The 23326-nt window shown below is 43.4% G+C and overlaps 1 protein-coding gene across 3 annotated transcripts in view; it reads left to right on the top strand.

Annotated features, from left to right (window-relative positions):
* The first annotated feature begins 1794 nt into the window (after positions 1-1794).
* Positions 1795-23326, top strand: part of DOP1B (DOP1 leucine zipper like protein B) — a 50507-nt gene continuing 28975 nt past the window's right edge. For 2 of the 3 annotated variants that reach the window (XM_027701739.1, XM_027701736.1), the window contains exons 1-9: positions 1795-1888; positions 4842-5016; positions 14853-15034; positions 15140-15310; positions 17643-17832; positions 18442-18540; positions 19529-19652; positions 20287-20387; positions 20832-20949. In XM_027701739.1, the coding sequence (XP_027557540.1) occupies positions 4879-5016; positions 14853-15034; positions 15140-15310; positions 17643-17832; positions 18442-18540; positions 19529-19652; positions 20287-20387; positions 20832-20949 (1123 nt within the window). In that variant the 5' untranslated portion in view covers positions 1795-1888; positions 4842-4878. Of the gene's footprint in view, positions 1971-4841; positions 5017-14852; positions 15035-15139; positions 15311-17642; positions 17833-18441; positions 18541-19528; positions 19653-20286; positions 20388-20831; positions 20950-23326 lie in introns of all 3 variants that reach the window. The other variant, XM_027701738.1, reaches the window with a different exon arrangement.

The raw sequence follows: 23326 nt of genomic DNA, 5'->3' as shown, positions 1-23326 counted from the left end.
AGCCACAGCTTCTCTGGGAATTCTATCCCAGCCCCTCCCCACCCTCACAGTCAAGAATTCCTTCCCAATATCCCATGTAACTCTACTCTGTCAGTTGAAAGCCATTCCCCTTGTCCTGTCACTCCATCCCTTGTCCAAAGTCCCCCTCCAGCTTTCCTGTAGCCCCTTTAGGTACTGGATGACAAGAACTCTTGAGAATTCCTTTGTGTCCTGGATAATTTTAATTGATCCCAAGTCTTGTAGTGTCACCCAACATGCAGACAAGTGTAAAAAACACCTGCCAAGTGACACAAAATTGCAGTTGATTTTCCCAATGAGAACCAAACAGATCTCTGGCAACATCCCATGGAATTTGAAGTGAACCTTCAGGATACCCAAGTGCAGCCTGGCTGCCTCCAGCAGTGATTCCATCAGTAAATCCAAGACTTGATGCCATCCCAAGGGCCAGGATTTAGCACAGGCAGCGCTGCCCTGGTGCATGAAAGGAACCAGACACAACTGGTGCAAAGAACACGAATTTGTGAGGGAAAGAACTTCCAGAGAGTGAGAGCAACCCCTCAGAAACTAATTGAAAAATATCCTAAAATCCCGAAAATCCATCTAGGAGGGGGAAAGACAGGTGGGCTCAAGAAAATAAAACAGTATTTTAATGTAACAGTTGCTGGAGGTCGTTGCTCAAACAGTTTCCATCAAAATCTGAATGGTTTCTCTCACCTTGAGGGACTGAGCAGATGGATTTTCCTTGATTTTGGTTTTTCCCCACCTACTTTGAACTACCAGGATTAAGTTCTGACAGAGAGGGAAGGGAAGGGAAGGGAAAAGGGAAGGGAAAAGGGAAGGGAAAAGGGAAGGGAAGGGAGAAGGGAAGGGAAGGGAAAAGGGAAGGGAAGGGAGAAGGGAAGGGAAGGGAAGGGAAGGGAAGGGAAGGGAAGGGAAGGGAAGGGAAGGGAAGGGAAGGGAAGGGAAGGGAGAAACTGAGGTTGAATAATATGTTTCCTTGTAGGGCACAGAAACTGAGGTTAAGCAACGTTTCCACAGTCCATGAATCCTGGTGGGGCAGGATCACGTATTTTCCTTCCCAGGTGCGGTTTCCTCGTCCCTTTGGTTGCAAATCCCGCACATGAACCTTCTCCCAAGCCTTTTGCCGCGAACAGAGGGCAAAAACCCCGAGCCCGCTGTAAATGCGACGACCGACCCCACGGGAAAACCGTGTCTACGAAATTCCCCCAAATCCGCCTCTTCCCTCAAACCGGCCGGACCGGGAGCAAAGCCGGGACACGGGAAGCGCTGACAGCGCGTTACCTGCAGGGCAGGTCACAGCCCTGGCTGCGGGGCGGAGACAGCCGAGCTTGTCGTTGTTTCCAGGCCATCCGAGGCCGGTGCGGCGGGACAAGGGAGCGGTGCCGATTATCCCGATGCTCCCGACGCTTCCCGGGGCTCTCCCGGTTGGAGCGGCCGCGGGGGGAGCCGCCGCTCCCGCCCGCGCCGCCAGGGGGCGCCCGGCGCTTCGACCGGCTGCCGGGCTGTACCATTTCACCGCGGAGGGGGAGAGCGGGGTGACAGGGGACCCGCTGCTGGCGGTGCCGCTCAGCGACACGACAGCGAGTGACACCGGGAGAAGGGTGACAACGACAGCGGGTGACGGCGAGGGCGGCCGCGGCGTAACGGGGACATCTGGAGCCGTGATACACTGGGCTATGCGCTGGCGCCCCCCGCGCGGCGCTGGGTGGTCTCGCCCCGCTGCGGCCCTGGCGGCGCGGGCGGGGGCGGTTTTCCAGAGGGGCCGTTTCCATAGGGATCCACTGCGGGAGCCGCGCCCGCCCCGCGCCGGGACCGCGCCGCGACACGTCACCGCCGCCGCCCCGGGACCCAGCGGGGCCCTCCGCAGGTACCGGGAGGGAGGGGAAGGGACCCGGCTGAGGGGGATCCCGCCCTGTCCCGGGGGTGACTCCCTGGCGCGGCCCCGGCAGGTGGGGATGGGGATGGGAATGGGGACGCTGGAGGGGCCTCGGGAGCGCCGCATTCACCTCCCCGAATCCCCGAATCCGGAATGGTTGTGGTTGGGAGGCACCTCTGGAGGTCGCCCAGTCCGACCCCCCCCAGCCAGGCAGGGTCACCTGGGGCAGGTGACACAGGAATGGGTCGGGAATGTGTCCAGAGTGGGAGAATCCACACCCTCCTAGGCTCCCCGGGCACGGCCCCAAGGCTGCCAGAGCTCCAGGGGCGTTTGGACAACGCTCCCAGGGACAGGGGGGGATTGTTGGGGTGTCCTGAGCACCCTTGATGATCCCGGTGGGTCCCTCCCAGCTCCGGATATTCCGCGATTCTCCCTGGATAATCTGTTCCAGGGCTCTGCCCCGCTCCGTGGAAAGAAGTTCTTCCTCGTATTGAGGTGGAACTTGTTGTGTTTTTACCATCAGTGCTGGAAGCTGATGAGAAACTATTAACATCGGGATTTACTGAGGAAGTTTGTGACCCAGGATTTGGGAGATGTGCTCGAAGGTCACTGGCAAGTGGCTTTTGTTTGGCTTTTTTTAACTGTTTATAATTTTTTAATCTTCCTGCCTTTGTGTCCAAGCACAAACACGATCTGTTGGCCATGTTTTGGTTACTGGATTTTGTCAAACCTCGCTGACATCTGGCAACTGAGGTACATGGCCATCAATCCACAATAAAGCATTCCATCCATCCCTGCTTTTCTGCTTGGGAATACACCATTTACCTGTCCTTTCACTGCAAAATCCAAATACAGTGTGTTAAGAACTGAATAACACATTTTTTTTTCCCCTAAATGAAGTTTTATTAGTTGGGATTTTTTTCTCTTGGGTAGTACATTCTCTTTTACCCTCAAAACTAATTAGATTTTACTTAAATGGCTTTAAAACGAGAGAGAATGGGTTTAGATTAGATATTAGGAAGAAACCCTTCCCTGTGAGGGTGATGAGGCCCTGGCACAGGTTGCCCAGAGAAATTCCATCCCTGGAAGTGTCCAAGGCCGGGTTGGACAGGGCTTGGAGCAACCTGGGATAGGGGAAGGGGGTGGAACTGGATGATCTGCCCACCCAAACCACTCTGTGATAAACACACCAGGTTTTAATGCTCCAAAAAATAATCTGGGACATGATTTTTATAGGATATTTAGACCCTCTTGACGTTCTGGTGATAATTGGATCGATTCCCGTTCTCTGAGTGGTTTTCCATCATTTCCAGATCCGATGTGTCCTGTCAGCAGAACTGCTGCCCCATTCCAGGGGATCCAGACAAATCTCTTGTTTAAGGAAGTGCCAGCAGCCCTGACCTGGCAGGGAGCTGCTGGAATAACTTCCTAACTCACTGTTTGTTCTAAGGAGTATGAACACAATCCAATGATTAAGGTGCTTGGATGAGATGAGGGAAATAAGGTTCCATTTCTTGCCCTGGCAGTGTTTGTATCAGATTACTCCTGATTTTTTGCTGACAGTATCTTGCAAGTTTTCCACTTTGTATTTTCCACTTTGTTGGTTTTTATGGGAGAATTGACTTTTTTTTTTTTAAATCCTTGTTGGAACAAGAAGAGCTGTATCCCAGATAAATGGTTTACCCTGCAGGGCAGTGGGTTTTTTGCTCTCTCTGCTGCGAGAAGCCCTGCAAACATCCTGGGAAAAACAAAATTAAACCCTCACTGTAACCAAACAAATCAACCCAACCAACCAAATCTGGCCCTGATGACACTGTGTGATAATTTTTTTTTTTCCCTAGAGGTGGATCTAGTTTGGATGATGGCACAGGGTGGTTGGACTGGCAGTGGCTGAGTCTTTAAAGATTTAAAATCCTTTCTCTTTTGGGGATTCATCTGGCATTTTTCTGGGAGTTTCCTGCCAAAAATCCTTTATTGATTTAGTTATTGTTGTGTATTGCAGTTAATGGAGACCTGCTCTAAAAGAATATAGGTGTATTTTTGTGTTCTAACCACAGGGAAGTGAATGCAGATGTCTTTCAGAAACATAAAATATTTTGGTTTACAGCTGTGCTTTCTTTTCTCCATCAGTGATGTAGCAGGGATTGACCTAAACCTGCTGTTCCTAAACCTAAGCATATTTAGAATATTCCAGAAGAACAGTTTTATATATTCCATCAGAAGAACTGGTGTCAGAGGTAACAAAGGAGTGAAGGAACTATTTTTCAGTACAGAAAATCCAACTATGCTCGTTTTCCACTGTTCTAAACCAAGGTGTATGTTGGATTTTTAATCTAAATGCCTTGCAAAATATGAGAAAACGAGATCTGAACAACTTATTTTTCCTTCCTAAAAACACAGGGACGCTTTTTTTGGTCGAAATAAGGGAGATTAAAATGCGTGGCTGAGCTTTTTTGGCACAACACCTTGGCCTGGTACTCGAGCATCTGCTCCTGCCAAGTTGAGCTGCAGAGCCCTGAGAGCTCCTTCTGCTGAGAGGCCCTTTAGCAGGATTCCTCTGGAAAGCTGCATTTTGATGTGGAATGTTTCCCATTCCACACTGACCTTGCCAAGATAACGAGTTATGAAAACTTGTTTCCTTCTCCCCAGCTCCTTGTTTAGGGGGGGGAGACTTTGTCATCCTCTCCTTTGTTTTTGTGGGACATCCACGTGCAGGGGAGGGAAAAACACAGTTCATGAGTAGGAAAATGTGACTGCAAAGCTTCCAAAAGAGGCACTGGGGAGTTAAAAATAATTCCCTGGGCATGACTCTTAACTTTGTGTTGCAGCTTGCTCTGGTGACCTGTTTATTGTGCTTCTGCATATTTATTGTTATCTTACAGTACTTTTAAGTTTGCCAGAGCTGCAAATGTGGGTTATTTTTGTAACTCTTCCCGTGTTTTAGTTCACCAGGAGGTTCCACCTTGCTATGAGAGCCAAAGATGGATCCAGAAGAGCAGGATTTGCTCGGGGATTACAGATACAGGAATTATGCTTCAGCAATTGAGAAAGCTTTGAGAAACTTTGAATCATCCAGTGAATGGGCAGACCTGATATCTTCCCTTGGCAAACTCAACAAGGTACAGGAATAATTTTTTCTTATTTTTTTTATTATATTTGTATGGTTCTTAAGTTTTCTGTGACTTGGCAAAATTGAAAATTCACTCCAGAAAAATATAAGTTTATAAAAGAAGGGTATTGGAAGCAGTATATTTTATATAAATGTGAGAAATTCTGGTGAAACCAACAGAGCTTTCCTTCAAATGGTGTTTTTTTCCCTTGGTACAGAGAATTTAATTTTTGCATCCAGGAAACCTCAGGGTGCTGGTTACTCACTTCAGAGCAGCTAAAAAGCTTTTATATGAAACAGGTCACAAGTTTTAGAGTGTTTTTTTCTGACTCAAAGCTTGTATTTAATGATCACATTTCCCTGACCATGCCCTTCCCTTGGATTTGAGGGAATAATTGATTAGATGGTGTCTTTTGTGTGACCATGGAGTGAGAGAGACAGGCAGAAAGAAAAGACTTTATTGGAAAACACTTTGCATGTGTGTCCTTTCCTCCTGCCCAAGAAACAAGGTGCATGTTTTTTGTGTCCCTTTTGGGCTCTTTTAATATAAAACTCCTCCTCAGTGTATGTGGGGTGAGTGGTTACAGTCCTTGAGGAAACAGGGGTGGGAGGAGGCAACTCCTGCAGAACTCAGAAGGAAACATCTGTTGTTCCCTGATGGAGCCTTTGCTGTCATTGCTAAACCTTAATTCTGCAGGGTTTTCAAAGGGAAGGAGAATCCATAGAACTCATGGAGCCCTGAAATAGCTCAGGTTGGAAGGGACCATAAGAAATAATCAGGTCCAAGTCTCTGCTCCCTGCAGGACAACATGAAACTCAACCACGTCACTCGGTGTCATCCAAACCCTCCTGGAGCTCTGGCAGCCTTGGGGCCGTGCCCACTGCCCTGAGGAGCCTGGTCAGTGCCCAACCACCCTCTGGGGGAAGAACCTTGTCCTGAGATCCACCCTGAGCCTGCCCTGTCCCAGCTCCAGCCCTTCCCTGGGTCCTGTCCCTGCTCCCAGAGGTCGGAGCTGCCCCTCGGGAGGAGCCGCAGCCCCCGCTGAGCTCTGCCCTCAGTGTCCTCTGCTCCAGCTGCACCAGCCAAGTGCCCTCAGCCCCTTTTAATCTTGTCCCTGAGATTTTTCACCATCTTGGTCACCCTCCCCTCAGCACATGAATAATTTGATGTCCTTTTTTATATTGTGGCACCCAAAAGTGCCCCCAGGCCTCGAGGAGAGGCCACCCCAGAGCAGAGCAGGACAATCCTCTCCCTTGACCAGGACGTGGTTGTCCCTCCTGGCTGACTCAAATTCAACTTGCCATCAACCCAAACCCCCAGATCCTTTTCCCTGGCGCTGCTCTCCAGCCTGTCATCCCCCAATTTGTGTGTTTACCCCATCCCAGGTGGATAATCCAACATGTGCTCTTCTGGAATTCCACATGGTTGGTGGTTGCTCAGCTCTCTGGTCTGTCCAGATCTCTCTGCAGGACCTCTCAACCCTCCAGGAGGCTGCTCCTAGTTTAGTATCATCAGGAATTTAATATTATCACCAATTCCTTCATCCAGATCATTTATAAAAATATTAAAGCCCTCTGGCCCTAAACCCCTGAGCCCTGGGGAGCCCCACTGGTGACCAGCCACCAGCTCCATGTCACCCCATTGACTGCAACCCTTCGAGCCAGTTCTTCAGCCAGAGTGGGATGGGTTTGTCCAGGTTATCCAGGACACTGTGAGAGCATCAAAAACTTGGCTAAAATCCAAAACTGGGGCAACATTTACCAAATTGAGGGGTTTTTTTAAGGGCAACCACGTTGTTCCCTCTTCAGAGAGGCGAGAAGCTGAAGCAGGAGTTACACAGGAGTTGCTCTGGAGCAGGAGTTGCACATTTCTACCTTCACTATTTCATCATGATTCCTGTTGAGTCAAGAGCCAGAAGCCTTCAAAATGCTTTTCTCAAAAGGGAAAATATGAAATAATGAGAGTGAGAGGTAGGCTTTGATCTCTGATCTTGGCCTAGATGAGCACACTGAACTGCTTAACACCCGTCTCAAACTCTTGTTCAGGTACAAAATATATGTAGCAGCATAGTAGGAACCAAGGGGAAAAGCTTTGAACTGATCCATCAGTCCATCTGCTGTGGTATTTTATGGACTTAATCTTTTTAGGAGCTTAAGAATTGGTAGAGCAAATCATCCCCAGTGTTCATCTGTGTCTGTGTGTTATCTGAAAATGAGGATGATGTGGCAGGGAAATGAGCTGCCAAAAGCAAGGCTGAAATAAGATGTCAGTAACTATTCCCTTAACTCTTGTGATTACTTGGTCTCTTACGTCCTAAAACATAAATATTGGTGGGTTTTGTCTGTGTTGGGGGGAGGTGTTTGTAACATAAAAGCCTAATTTTTTCCTGCAGTGAAGGTGAATGAGCGGGGAGAGAGGATGGGCAGGAGAGAGGAGATCAGCAGGAAAAATGGTAAAAATATAATTATTATGTTATATTAGGGATCCTGGGTGTCAAGATGTGCAGGGAGAATTGGCATTAAGCACATGTGAAGATGCTGAGAGAGGGAAGGACAAAAGAGAAAGAGTAAGTTGAGTTCCAGAAGTTCTTCCCATCCTTCCAGAGCGGCGTGGAAAATGTTCTTGCCCGTGTGGGTGCAATATTTTGTGAGGCTTTTTCTCTTTAATGAGACACACACAACACCTCTCTGTTATTTCTACATATCAGAAGCTCAGTGGAATTATCCTGCAGGTAATTCAAGGTCTGGAGGAAGCAACACAGGCTCTTGCTCCTTAAAGATGAGGTGAAAAAAACAGGGGGAGCTGCTCTGGATCCACTCTGGATCCCTCCAAGTGGCCTTGGAGCTTTTGCTGCTGCTGAAAAGATCCAACTCTGCTCCTTCTCCTTGTTACTATTTGACATTTGGACTTGTTGACCCTAAAGGTCTCTTCTAACCACGATGATTCTCTGGTTCTACTCAGGATAAACTAAAAGTTGTTTCTCACAGTTTCTCTGTTTCACGGTGGCTTCCAGAACCAGGGAAAAAACCAGAGGAGCCAAGTGACTTTAATCTGAATGTTCAACTAAATGGGGCAGTTTGTAGATCTGGAAAGATTTTATTTTGTCATTTGAGAGAGGTGAACCTTTATCTAACTTGACAGTGCTGACAGCTTCACCTTGAATTCCTTTTAGACAGGGAGAGGAATAAGGAATAAGAGGGTTTATTTTTTTTTTTTTTTTTTGGTTTGTGACTCATCTCTTGCTGTTTAAAGTAGGTCAGATGAACCTCGTCCTAAAATTCTGTGTGTCCCTCCCTGGTTTTATGGGGAGCCTGAGGTGAGTTACTGCAGTTTAGGCCACATTTTTTGAGCTGACCTGGGCTTTTTAAGGTCAGGGAAGATGAAAATTCCCTGCAGTGGTAAAAAAAGAGCTGCAGGTACCAGGTGTGAACACGAGGGAAGGATTGGCAGGAATTTATTCTACATCCCAAGTTTGTAAGGGAAAGGTTTTGGGGGGTTTTAATTTGAGTAGTTGAGGTCGTGATTTGAGTAGTTGAGTAGTTGAGGTCGTTATGGGGAAGGAGAAACAGTGGAAAGTAATGTTTGTAAATAAGAATATAAGTAATGTTTATAAATAAGAATATAAGTAATGTTTATAAATAAGAATATAAATAATGTTTGTAAATAAGAATATAAATAATGTTTGTAAATAAGAATATAAATAATGTTTGTAAATAAGAATATAAGTAATGTTTACAAATAAGAATATAAGTAATGTTTATAAATAAGAATATAAATAATATTTATAAATAAGAATAGGCAGGCATTTATTACTTATAAATAAATAATTTATAAATAATATTTATTTATTATTTATAAATAAATAGGCAGGTGCAACTGAGTGGATCAAACAGGCAGAAAATATGGATGTTAATGTTTTAAGGAGGGTTTCAGCTTCACTTTCAGTGAGAAATAACTTCCATACCTTGATAAACTGCTGGGGATGGTGTCTTTTTAAACCTAAAAATGGGTGGTGGTTCAGCAGAGGTGGGTTTATGGATGAATCAGGTGCTTTTAACGTTGTTTTTCTTCTCCAAAATGCTTCTCAGAGTATAAACAGAGTATTTACATTATATAAAATACATATAAAAGTGTCAGGGAGGGGGAACTTCAGGCAATGAAGAGGTTAGAAAGGTGATGAAGTTTGGAAAATCCAAGTGCATTATTTGCACTGGGGTTTTTAATCCAGATTATTGGCATTTATTTTCCAGAAATTTTAACTCTGGGTGCAGGCAAATAGTAGATAAGTGGCACGATTTGTAAAATGAAGAGCTGAGGAGCAGAAAATATTGGATTCCACAGCCTGCTTTTGTAAGAAAAGGATGGGGTTTTTTTAATAAGTCTCTGAAATTTGTGGTGGGGAGGCCCTGGCACAGGTTTCCCAGGAAAGCTGTGGCTACTCCTGAATCCCTGGAAGTGTCCAAGGCCAGGTTGGACAACCTGGAATAGTGGAAGGTGTCCCTGCCCATGGCAGGGGGTGGAATGGGATGGCCTTTAATGTCCCTCCCAACCCAAACCATTCCCTGATTCCATGATATTTACTGCCCTTAATAATTAGCATCTAAATAAATAATATTTGCTTTAAAAGAGCACTTCCAAACTGCTTTTTATCCTTGGACATAACCCAAATGTGCACATGCACAGATTGTAATAACAACACCACTTTTTAATCTTTACTCTGCAATTTCAAAGTAATTTTTTTTATAAAAAGGAAACTTTGAGTAGAAAATGAGTGTTATTTTTTGTTTCTGGGGGGGACTTTTCTTGCCTCAGAAGGGGAAAGCAAGGCCCAAAAATCATTGCAGCTGCACAATGTGCTGTTTGTTTGCCCAGTAACACTCCAAGGCACAATCTGGCTGTTCTTGAGGGGAGAGAAGGGGAGGATTCTTCTGAAGCAGATTTAATGAGTGTGGCCATTAATTAAACCAGTTGCTTCATGGGGAGAGCTCAGACTGCCAGGGCTTTCCACCCACTGCTGCCTGAACTAGAGACACAAACACCACTTGCCTTCTGCTGAGGGCAATATTTATATATATTTTATATTTTCTTATTTATTTAATTATTTATATGTATATATTTATACATATATTTATTTATTAAATATATATTTTCTATATTAAATATATATTTATATTTATGACACTATATAAAATACATATGTTTATATTTATATTAATTATATATAATTATTATATTTTCATATATAAATATATTGATATATTTGTATATTGTCTATTTATATCATATATAAATATTATATTTTATATATATTTATATGTATCTATTTATATATTTATTAAATATATATTTATATATGAAATATATATTTATGACACTATATAAAATACATGTTTTTATATTTATATTAATTATATATAATTTATTATATTTTATACATTAATATATTTGTATATTATATATTTATATTTTATATATCTATATATTATATATTTATATTTATATAATATATATATTTACATTATATTTTATATAATTTATATATATTTATATTTTTAATATATTTTTGTATTTATTTTATATATGTTTAATATATTTATCTATATTTATATATTTGGTGTATTTTATATATTTATATTTTATATATTTATGGATATTTATTTTATATATTTTATACATTTATATATAAATATATATATTGTATATTTTTATATGTATGTATGAATATATATATATTTTTAATATATATTTATATATTACCTCCTCATTGTTTTATGGAACTTCACCACACCCGTGGACAAATGCAACATGCAGGAATAGGCATATTTTATACATATTTTTCCCCCTTTTTAATACAACTCCACCTCCTAGTTTGCTCTTTTCTCACAACTTCATGCTGGTCTTTTATTATGGAAGCTGGAGCTCTGTTTAGAATTCTTTTGGAAAATGAATCAGTGGAAAATGGAATCACGGGCTCTCCCTTCTCCCCCTGCCCTCCCAACCACTGTTGTCTAAAACATTACTAAAGATACTAAAGAATCATCTCCTAGTTGAGGAAAATCTTATAAATGGATGCTCTGGAGTTCTAATTACTTAAATAAAAATATTTACTTGATTTGCATGGGGGGTTTTATCAATTTTTAATTGTTCTATCTGATTTCTAGTGGTGCTATAAAGCAGTGAGGGGTTAAACCAGTAACTGTGGAAATGCAAATATTCCTCTCTCTGTGTGTGTGTCTGGTTTTGGTTTAAGGCACAGGTGCAAAGAATGGCAAAAGGCCCAAAAATGGACCTTTAAATCTCCATTTCAAAGAAATTGTGTTATTTAGTGTTGGATCCTGAACCTGGAAGCCCTGGTTTGGGATGGGATCTTCACCAGCCCACAGTGCCAATGAAACCAGGCTTGTTCCCACACCCACACCAGATCAACTGATTCTTTTTTTATTTTCACTTTTAAAAGCTCAGGATATTTAAAAATGACTTTTCCTGTCAGCTCCCAGCAGCTGATGAAGCATTTGGAATTATGTGTGTTATCATGTCACTCTTATTTCAATGAACACTTTTAGATCCCCTCTGCTAATTAATACCTTTCAACACTTTTAAAATCCTTTGGTCCCTGCAATTCTGGGGAAGTTATTGAGGGACTGAACCTTCCAGCAAAGCAGCAGGAGGGCTTTTGGGGCAACCAGAGTCTTCCAAGAGATTGGAAAGTGGTTTAAAATCCCTTTATCTGCTGGAGGATCAGACAAGTGTTAACTCTTGGCAAGTGTGGCTTGTGCCCAGTTGTGTGTTTCTTCCACCTAAGCCACAAAAAAGAAGATTGTGTGTTTTTTGAGATGGAAGGTTCATCTCAGAAGCTGAAACTCTCAACGTTTTTATTATGATTTTAGGATATGATTTATGATTAGAGTTTCATATTAAATGTCTTCAAATCTTCATTCTTCATTTATATATAAAATATAAATAAATATATAAAATATATAAAATACAATATAAATATAAATAAATATATAAAATATGTAAAATACAATATAAATATATATTATAGACATATAAATATATAATATATATAAATATATATAATATAAAAATATATGAATGTATATAAATCAGAAATGTGTCTTCTGGTTGCTGAGGTGAAGGAACATAAATGTGGTGTTGTCCTGAGTTAAGTCTCACCTGCTGGAATTTGGACATGGGAAGGTTTCTGAGTTACCCAGGAGAAATAGTTTAAACTGATTTATCCCTGAATATCCACTAATTCATAATATGCCTGGAGAGAGTTGGGATTGTTCAGCCTGGAGAAGTTTTGGGAGGACCTAATTGTGACCTTCCAAGAAAGATGGAGAGAGACTGTTTCCAAGGGATGGAGGGACAGGACAAGGGGGAATGGCTTCAAACTGCCAGAGGGCAGGGTTAGATGGGATATTGGGAAGGAATTCTTCCCTGTGAGGGTGGGGAGGGGCTTGGATAGAATTCCTAGAGAAGCTGTGGCTGCCCCTGGATCCCTGGAAGTGTCCAAGGCCAGGTTGGATGGAGCTTGAAGCAACCTGGGCTGGTGGAAGGTGTCCCTGCCCATGGCAGGGGGTGGCACTGGGTGATCTTTAATGTCCCTTCCAACCCAAACCATTCCATGATTCCCAATGTTTTCCTCCCCTGTCCCTGATGTTTGGTCAAGGGGAGTTCTTATTGACTTCATATCCTTAGGAAATGTTGGAGCCAAACCAGACATCTGAGCTGGCATTATTTCTGTAATGGATCACAATGTCTGGAGATAAAAAGGGAAGGTTCTCATTTTCTGCCTAATTGATATTTAAATTTTAACTGTTGGAATATTGAGATAATATTTGTTCGGTCTGAAGCCTGAGAGGAAAAATATTTACCACTGGCATCCTTTTTATGTCATTAACTTCTTTTCTATATACAGAGGGTGTGGGCAAATACATGCCAAGTATATAAATAGAATGTTTCAAAGTCCAGCTTCCCAGCAATCTCCAAAGTCATTACAAGTATTCAAGATATCAATATTTAATGTTGAAATAATGTTACTCATGTAACAAATCTCTCAAATATCAAAGATATAAACGAGGGAACTCCACAGATATAACCTGGTTTAGTTACATGTGGGAAGCACTGCTGGATTCTTGGATTTTCATTTTTATCACCCATTAAAATCTGCTCATCCAGGGGAGGGAGGGAAGGAAATGAATTGGCTTCCAGTGGCATCTGCACTGTGTGTGAACCAGGATGGGGGGACATTTCTGTTTACTGTTGTTATAAACTCTCAACCTTTCAGTTGTTGAGTAAATTTTATTACTAGAGGCTCTTACAAGTGTTAAAGATATCAATATTGAATGTTGAAATAATGTTACTCATGTAACAAATCTCTCAAATATCAAAGATATAAATGAGGTAACTCCACAGATACAACCTGGTTTAGTTACATGTGGGAAGCACTGCTGGATTCTTGGATTCTAATTTTTATCACCCATTAAAATCTGCTCATCCAGGGGAGGGAAGGAAGGAAATGAATTGGCTTCCAGTGGCATCTGCACTGTGTGTGAACCAGGATGGGGGGGGACATTTCTATTTACTGTTGTTATAAACTCTCAACCTGTCTGTTGTTGAGTCAATTTTATTACCAGAAGCTCTTTTTTAACAGCTGGTTTTACAGGAGGGTGATGGGTTTTATCTCCTCCTCTTCCTGCTGCCGAGTGTTCAGCGTTCAAGTGACTTTGAGATCATCACTGACCTGGTTTGGGGTTTTTTTCCAGGGTTAGTTCCCTTCTCTGCTGGTTTTCCAAAACATTTCCTCAAGCTGAAAACAATTAGGGGGGATAAGACCACGATTTAACCTTGGGGAGAGCCAAGAATTTGCCTGAAAACATCCCAGACTTCCATCTGCAGTGGAAAATCTGTCTGTGTTTGCAGCCAGTGATCAAAAACTGACCTGCAACTTCTCTTTTTGGTTGTCTCTGGATTAAAGGGACAATTTCTTTACCCTGCTGACATGCACTGGTGGCTCTAGGAAAGGAGGAACCTTTCCAAAGAAAGGAGATTTATTTTTTTCCTGGAAACCTGGCCTGCCTGCAGCACTTTCTTAACCATTCCCTGCCCTGAGGATCTTTTACTTGCACATCAGGACAGTGGAAGTGGTGATTAAACTTATTGAATTCCACACAGAATTCCAGATGAGATGTTATTGTCCCATTTAATCGTGTCTGCTTTGGGCAGAAGGTTTGTTGTTTATATTTTAGCTATTAGGATAAAATTCTTCCCTGTGAGGGTGGGGAGGGGCTGGGATAGAATTCCCAGAGAAGCTGTGGCTGCCCCTGGATCCCTGGAAGTGTCCAAGGCCACGTTGGATAAACTTGGAGCAACCTGGGCTAGTGGAAGGTGTCTCTGCCCATGGCAGGGGGTGGCACTGGATGATCTTTGAGGTCCATTCCAAGCCAGGTCATTCCATGCTTCTATCCATGAAATGAAAATTTATGAGGAAAAGTAGGTATTTAATTCTTTCTTTATCCCTTTAAAGCTGAGATGCTCTTCTTGTCACTCCCATACTTCCCCTGGAGAAAGGCCAAGGATCCCCTGTCCCTGTCCTGTCCTTTGACCTCCTTTTCCAGCATCTAAGCAAAGTAAGACCAGGCTTTTCCAGGGTGTTCATGGCTGATTCCACATGAAAACTTAAATTCTGCTGTTTCAGTGCAACAAAATTAACTTATGAGAGAAGACTCTTGAATGGATTTACCTTTTCCCCATGCTAATAGGAAACCTTAGACCTGCAATCACCCTACATGTTATATTTTACATTACAACCATTTATTCTCACCTCCTTTCTCCCACAGGCTCTTCAGAGTAGCCTCAAATATTCTCTCCTGCCAAGAAGGCTGATCATCAGTAAAAGATTATCCCAGTGTTTGCATCCAGCCCTTCCCAGTGGAGTGCATTTAAAGGCATTGGAAACCTATGAAATCATCTTTAAGATCATTGGGACCAAATGGCTTGCCAAGGATTTATTCCTGTACAGGTAATTTTATTTTTTTTTTTTCTCCTAAGGCATAAGTATTTCACAGTTTATTTTAATTGACTAATTTTTGTCCTTTTTTGGGTGTTTGTTTTTTTTTTTTTAAAGCTCTGGGTTGTTTCCTCTGCTGGCAAATGCAGCAATGTCAGTGAGGCCTGTTCTCCTTGGCTTGTATGAGAAATATTTTCTTCCTCTCCAAAAGTCCCTCCTGCCTGGTCTTCAAGCCTTTGTCATTGGGCTCCTGCCTGGGTTGGAAGAAGGATCAGAAATTTATGACAGGTAATGTCGATTATTAAGTGTTAATTTAAAAGCAACAGACAGTATTTTGTGTTTTTAGGGAATTCTTAAAAAATATCTCTCAGATTTCTATGCAGAAAAGAGGATAAAACAGTTTCTAAAAGTGGCAAAATGGTGGGTCTCAAAAAGAGGTTGAAGCAGAAAAACCCTTTCCCCTTCTATTTTCATCTCAGGAGGAGAAGAGAAGGGGAAAAGGAGGGTTAAAAATAAATATGCTGAGAGAAAGGAATAAAAACTGTTTCTCAAAGCTCCTCTGGACTCCTGAATAATTAGCCTGACTCCCCAAACCACTGCTCTGCCAATAAATTCGATTTAAATGCCTTAACACAAGAGAGCAGCTGAATTCCTTCCAGTATTTTCATATAATTTGACTAAATTTGAAGCAGTGAGTTAAATGGGAACTGCAGGTGAACTTCCAAGATCCAATTTCTGGTTTTATACCTTTCTTCCCTATTCTTGGGGGGCATCATTTTCCTCTTTGCCTTGAACAGGCAAGATCAGAGACAGGAACTGACAGTAAACTGTGAAAGATTTATGTTAAAATCCATTAGATGTTATTTTGTGAAATGCAAAAATTACCAGAGGAAGCTTTTCTTTAGTTTACTCATTATAATAATTCTGCAAGACCAAGATGTCTCGTCAGAAGATGCCTTGGATGGATTTTTAAATTCTTCTTCAATATTGAGGCTGAACATTTTCAGAATCTTCAATGTTAAGGATTAAAATTCCATGAGCAGGGACACCTTCCACTAGACCAGGTTGCTCAGAGGCCCATCCAACCTGTTCCTGAACAGCTCCAGGAATGGGGAGTTCACATCTCACGTTTTTCTTTGTCCAGTGCCTTCAAAACTGAGCCTGTTGATTTGCAAAGTACAAATTTTTAGGATAACTTCCAGTTCCCAAACTGCTAAAATTGCCTTTTAGGGTCTGACATCAGCTGAAATTGCTTCCAATTCAGCATTTCCCAGTTCTCACCATCAAATGTTTTGCAGCAGTTTGGTCAGGGCTTAATGTTTGCAGGTATTTCCTGGAGAAGTTTGGACAGGAACTTAAATCCAGTGGCTGTGCACGGGGACAAAGGATTGAGTGGGTTTGGTGGTTCCTGTCTGATTGTACAAAATCACCTGGGCTGGTGGAAGGTGTCCCTGCTCATGGGAGGGGGTGGAACTGGGTGATTTTTCAGGTCCCTTCCACCCCAAAACATCCGGTGTCTCTGTGATCAGGAAAGGGCAATGCTGGTAACACAAAGATAAGAGAATCAAATAATAGAATTACAGAATCAGCTGGGTTGGAAGGGACCTCTGAGATCATCAAGTCCAACCCTTGATCCAACCCCACTGTGGTTCCCAGCCCATGGCACTGATGCCACATCCAGTCTCTTCTTAAAAACCTCCAGGGATGGAGAATCCACCCCTTCCCTGGGCAGCCCATTCCAATGGCTGAGCACCCTCTCTGCAAAGAAATTCTTCCCAATATCCAACCTAAACCTCCCCTGGCACAGCTGAAGACCCTGAGCCCTCTTGTCTTGCTGAGAGTTGCCTGGGAAAAGAGACCAACCCCCCCTTGGCTCCCCCCTCCTGTCAGGGAGTTGCAGAGAGTGAGGAGGTCTCCCCTGAGCCTCCTCTTCTCCAGGCTGAACAGCCCCAGCTCCCTCAGCCTCTCCTCACAGCACTTGTGCTCCAGTCCCTTCCCCAGCCTCATTGCTCTTCTCTGGACCTGCTCCAGGACCTCAATGTCCTTCCTGAGCTGAGGGCCCAGAACTGGACACAGCACTCCAGGGGTGGCCTCACCAGCGCTGAGTCCAGGGCAGGAATCACTTCCTTGGACCTGTTGGCCACACTGTTCCTGAGCCAGGCCAGGATCCATTGGCCTTCTTGGCCACCTGGGCACACTCTGGCTCATGTTCAGCTTCCTGTCCATCCACACTCCCAGCTCCCTTCCTGCCTGGCTGCTCTCCAGCCCCTCTGTCCCAGCCTGGAGCTGCCGGGGGTTGTTGTGGCCAAAGTGCAGGACCCGGCCCTTGGCCTGGTTGACCCTCATCCCGTTGGAATCAGCCCATGGATCCAGCTTGTCCAGGTCCTTCTGCAGAGCTCTCCTGCCTTCCAGCTGATCGACACTCCCCCCCCAGCTTGGTGTCATCTGCAAATTTGCTGATGATGGACTCAATCCCTTCATCTAAATCATCAGTAAAGATATTAAATTACATCAAATTACATCAGCTCCAGCACTATTTCTGTGGATATCTGCCTTTGCACGGGGCAAAAACTGAACCAACAAAGATCTCTTTTTCTCAAATCCAATAATTTCCATGCAGGACAGATGCTCTGCTGGTGAAGCTCTCCCTGCTGATGGGCCAGGAGGTGTTTTATGGAGCTCTCTGGGGCAGTGTCCTGGTCAGTCCATCCATCAGGCTCCCTGCTTCCCTCTTTGTGGTCACTCACATCAACAGGGAGCTGTCTGGGAAGCAGCAGAAGTACATGCTTGGCACAGATCACAAGCTCACAGTAAGTTCATTATCTACTACATTATCTTGCCTTCCCTGCATTGAGTCAGAACAACAACAGGCTCTTTAAAAATATTTTGGAGCCAGAGAAAGAGGCTGAAAGGTCCTTGCTTTAAAAATTAGATGAAATTTAATGCTGAAGACCAGCTTGTCTGTGATACACTATTTACAGTGTTTAATGTGGAGTTCCCAAAGTCAGTTCTGCAGGATAATCCTGCAATTTAGTGTCTTTTTATTTATCCAGTAAAATGGGAATCTTCAGGAGGTGGTGGTTCATGTTAACTTGAGTAATGGGATAATTGCAAGGCTAATTAGAGTTCTTGTATATCTGCATTTTGTGAGACTTCACATCCTGTAACTCTGGGACTTTCTGTATTGTTACAAAATCAAATATTTCCTAAGTATTAACCATTCTTTTAATAGTATCCACAAAAATCGAACTCATTTTGGGTGCAGGAGTTACATGGCTCAGTTTATTAAATTATCCTCTTATTTAAAATAAATATTGTTCACAGCTAACCAAGTTTGCTTCCTTTCCTTCTTGTGATTATTTGATTGTACCTTAAATGTTGTTAAGGAGTAAAAAACTGTTTGTGTTTCCCTTTTGCAGATCAAGTCTCTGTGTGTGTCAGTACTGGATTCCAATGTCCTTGTGCAAAGGAACACTCTGGAAGCAATTCTCTTCTTCTTCCCATTTTACACAGCTTTGGTAAGAGGATTATTTTGGGATTGTCACATGGGAGGTGTGTTGTGTGAAACCAGCCCAGCTCCCACCTCTTTTGTTGCCAAAAGGCTGAATTTTGTACCTTCAAAATCAATGAATTTTGTGGGGTTTTGTGCCCCATCAGCAGTGGAGGAGACTTTGCAGCTTCTCAGGCTCTTCAAAAAATGTGCCTGAAGCTGTGATTTCACAGGGGTTATTCTGTGATATTTGGGATGTGCTTGAAGTATTTAGGCCTGAGAAACTCATGTGGAATAAATACTGAGCTTTTTCAAGTAGGATTTCGGTATTTGGAATTGTTTGCACTAAACTAAGATACTTCTGGTAGAGACTAGGGGAGAAAATATGACTTGAAACAGAAGCTGTTCCCATTTTTTCCCAACTTACCTGGTAGGACAGGCAGTATTTTGAGTACAGCAAGTGTTTTTAAGTCTTAAGGAGAAGAGAAGGTTTTGGGGTGACCTCACTGTGGCCTTCCAGGACCTGAAGGAGCTCCAAGAAAGATGGAGAGAGACTATTTCACAAGGGCCTGGAGTGACAGGACAAGGGGGAATGGCTTCAAAGTGACAGAGAGTAGGGTTGGATGGGATATTGGGAAGGAATTCTTCCCTGTGAGGGTGGTGAGGGGCTGGGATAGAATTCCCAGAGAAGCTGTGGCTGCCCCTGGATCCCTGGAAGTGTCCAAGGCCAGGTTGGACAGGGCTTGGAACAACCTGGGCTGGTGGGGGATGTCCCTGCCCATGGGGATTGGAATTAGAAGATATTTAAGGTCCCTTCCAACCCAAACCATTCCATGATTCCATGATCACAGTCGTGTCAAGATTCCCTTTCTTGAGATTTTTACCACACAAACTATTTTGTTGTTGATGTTTGTTGCCCTTTTTTCAAAACATTAATATCCCCAGTTAAAAAAAAGACCAATTTCACTTGTTTGAGTGTTCACAAAGAGCTGAAATATCTTTGTTTTCCACCCTAGGACTGCAATGAGAGCACGATTCTGCTGCCCAGGGCTGATCTCATCTACATCCTGTCAGCAGCAACCCAGACACTGCTGAGGAGAGACATGTCCCTCAACAGAAGACTGTATGCATGGTTGTTAGGTACTGTCCAAAATCCAGGGATACTCAATATTCTGAATGCCCCAGAGCAGAACAATCAATGCTTAAAAAGGCAATTTTTTTAAACACTCATTAACTTTTTCAGTAGCTAACGAACAAGGATAAAATAAAATGTTTATTTTCCATTTATTAGGGGTTAAATAAAATTCAGCATTCATGTGGCAAAGAGCTCTTCCCTTCAGAGCTGAATTCATTTCACTGTCCCAAATCCCAAGGTATCTGATTTATTTGTGGCCCCATCCACAGCTTGCTGGGAAGTGGCTCAGTGGACTGAAAGGAGCAATCTTTTAACTTTGTTCTTCTGGAAGGAACAGTCTGGTTATTCCCACACAAGCTTAATTATCCAGGATAAGAGAGCTACAACTTCTCCACATCTGCCTCCTTTAACTGAGGCTAAAAGGGACAGGGCAAGAGCTGCATGAAAGGCTGTCCTTGCTGATTCCATCACTGGATCTGGCCTTGCTTTTGATTTATGGGCTGGACTGGATGTATCTGGATGCCTCAAACTGGGACATGTCTTTGGACAATTAGTTTCAAGTGAAAAGGTTAAAAGTGCAGTGTGATTTCAGTGTTCTGTGCTGCCTCTCTACTCCTGCTGCCTCTGTTTCTCTTGCAGGCTCTGATATTAAAGGTGGTACCTTTGCTCCAGACTCCACAACTTCTGAAGACCAGGCTGTTTATTTCTTTGGGAAATATTCTAAAGATCTTTTGGTTGAGGTTGGTACACAGATAAATTCTTGACCCTTTAAAATATTGGCACAAACTGTCCAGAATTATTTCCTGTGCCATTTGGTTTGTCCTTCACTTTTTGTCCCCAAAGGTAACATCCTTTGGTGATTGTATTTTCATCTCTCTCAGGGCCTGCTGGGCTGTATTTATCCCAATATTTATGTGTTCACAATACAAATGGAATCTAAGGAAACCAAAGGGAAGCATCTTTGCTGAACTACCTGAATTATTGAAAAATGCTTCTCTGATTAATCCCAGCCCTTGGGAACAGATGATGGGATGCCATTGATTTGTCTGCCCTGGATGGAAAACCAAAGTTCCATTTGTAGCTGGCCCTAAACAAAAATCAAATTTAGAAACACTGCAGCCCTTAATAAAACAACAATCTCTCTTTGATGTGTAACATTCTGATGTTTTCCTTCTTCAATCTAGAGTTTGATTGTAATTTTGCATCAGAAATTCCCCGAGTCTGATAACACAGAGGAGCAGCACCAGGCTTACCTGAAACCCTTCCGCATCCTCATCAGCCTCCTGGACAAACCTGAGATAGGTAACGAGCTCCTCACTGCTCCTCTCACTGCTGGGCACTGCTTTGGGGCTGGACTTTGCCCCAAGGGAGGCAAGAAGCCAATGGAAGCTGGTTTGGATCAGGGATAGTGTGGGCACAGCCCCAGGGCAGGGATTGTCCCCCTGTGCTGGCACTGCTGAGGGACTTCCAGGGCTGTGTGCAGGTCTGGAACCTCATGGAAGAGAGACATGGAGGGGCTGGAGCGTGTGCAGGGAAGGGAACAGAGCTGGGAAGGGGCTGGAGCAGCAGGAGGGGCTGAGGGAGCTGGGGGGGCTCAGCCTGGAGCAAAGGAGGCTCAGGGGGGACCTTCTGGCTCTGCAACCCCCTGACAGGAGGGGGGAGCCGGGGGGGGGTCGGGCTCTGCTCCCAGGGAACAAGGGACAGGAGGAGAGGGAACGGCCTCCAGCTGTGCCAGGGGAGGCTCAGGTTGGACAGGAGGAGGAATTTGTTGCTGGAAAGGGTGGTGAGGCCTTGGCAGGGGCTGCCCAGGGAGGTTTGGAGTCCCCATCCCTGGAGGTGTCCCAGGAAGGCCTGGCCGTGGCACTCAGTGCTCTGGGCTGGGGGACAAGGTGGGGATGGGGCACAGGGTGGATCCATGGGCTGGGGAAGGGGCTGGAGCAGCAGGAGGGGCTGAGGGAGCTGGGGGAGCTCAGCCTGGAGAAAAGGAGGCTCAGGGGGGTCCTTCTGGCTCTGCAAGTCCCTGACAGGAGGGGGGAGGGAGGGGGTGGGGGTCGGGCTCTGCTGCCACATCCCAAGTGAAAGGACAAGAACAAATGGCCTTAAACTGCACCAGGGCAGGTTTAGATCACATATCAGAAGGAATTTTTCTCTGCAGGAATGGTCAGGCCTTGGAATAAGTGTCCCAGGGAGGTGGTGGAGTCCCTGTGTCTGGGAGCGTCCCAGAGGTGTCTGGATGTGGCCCTTGGGGACATGGATTAGGGGTGATCCTGGTGGTGCTGGGTGAGGGTGGCACTGGATGATCCTGAAGGGATTTCCAGCCTTGATGATTCTGTGTTTCTGTGCCCTGCTCTGTCATCTGAGAGGGCAGTTAAAAAGAACCCCTTCTGCCTTTGTCTCAATATTCTGCTCAATTTGTTGCTTGGAGTTCATTTGCTGAACTCCTCTTCCCTGTCCCATAACTGTCCTGCTGTGTCCCTGGAGCTGCCAGCACCTCAAGGGTGACACTCTGCCCATCCCTATTTTAAAGGACAAGTTCACCTTTCTAATGAAAACTTAATTCAAAATAACTTGACAGATATTTGGGATTTAAAAGCATTCTGAGAGGGGAGTGATGTTCCCACTGACTGAGCCTGGAAACTCAGAATAAAACTCATGTACTGAGGATAAATACTTGAGTGGCAGCTCATTTTGCAGGCTCCTGGGTCTGGGAAGCTTATCCCTCTTTCCTGAGTCAGGAAAATCCTTCTAAGCACATTTCCTGGTAAAAAATAATCAAAGCACTTCCAGCAAAAATGAGGATTCTGTATTTCTTACCTAAGAAATAAATGTTACCTTAGGAGAAGGAGTTGTTGGTCTGTTTATAAGGCAAATGGTGCCAATGTCCCCTTCTGCTGGTTTTAGGTGGGTTTGGGCTGTTTTTTAGAAAAAAAAATCTACTGCCCTTAAAATTTCTTATATTTCACTGACAAAAATGCCAAAGAGACTGAGGCTGTTTACATTAGAAATGAGTAATAATTATAAATTGGTTAATTTAGAAAGTAGATAACAGACACTCCCTTATTGCCCGTGTTACTTGGCTGAGTGACAACCAGGGTTAATCTGAACTGCAAATAAGGGATTATAAATCCCTTTTAAATAAGGGATATTTAGCTAAACTGCATTATCCAGTTTAATCTTTCTGTTCCAGCCAGCACACAAAATATAACTTCAAGAGCCTTAAGCCAACAAGACTTTTAACTTCCTTAGGAAATGGATTTAGCAATGCAACTCTTATTTAAAGGTATCAAACTAACACATAACAAGAATTTTTGACCTTTTCTGCTCCTCTCAGCCACTTTAACTTTTTTTTTTCCTTTTTAGAGGCACTTGTTGCAATGTTTTATACAGTACTTTTTTTTTAATTATTCCAAGTTGAGGGTGTTGTAATTATTACAAAGCAGGACTGACCCTTGAAGATCAGGTGCAGTTGCCAGCACATACTTAACTTATACTTTCTTCTTAAACTCCTTTGTTTTGGATATTTAGGCATTTTTACTATTTATTTTTAGATATTTAGGCATTTGATATTAAATATTAGGTTTGGTATTAGATTTTTAGATATTTAGGCATTTGATATTAGCTATTAGATTTGGTATTAGATATTAGATTTGGTATTAGATATTAGATTTTTAGATATTTA

This window comes from Neopelma chrysocephalum, unplaced genomic scaffold, assembly GCF_003984885.1.
Source record: "Neopelma chrysocephalum unplaced genomic scaffold, ASM398488v2 Primary Assembly neopelma1_166, whole genome shotgun sequence".
Classification (NCBI taxonomy): domain Eukaryota; kingdom Metazoa; phylum Chordata; class Aves; order Passeriformes; family Pipridae; genus Neopelma; species Neopelma chrysocephalum.
The sequence above is the reverse complement of the archived record's forward strand: the minus strand, read 5'-3'. Positions and strand labels throughout refer to the sequence as shown.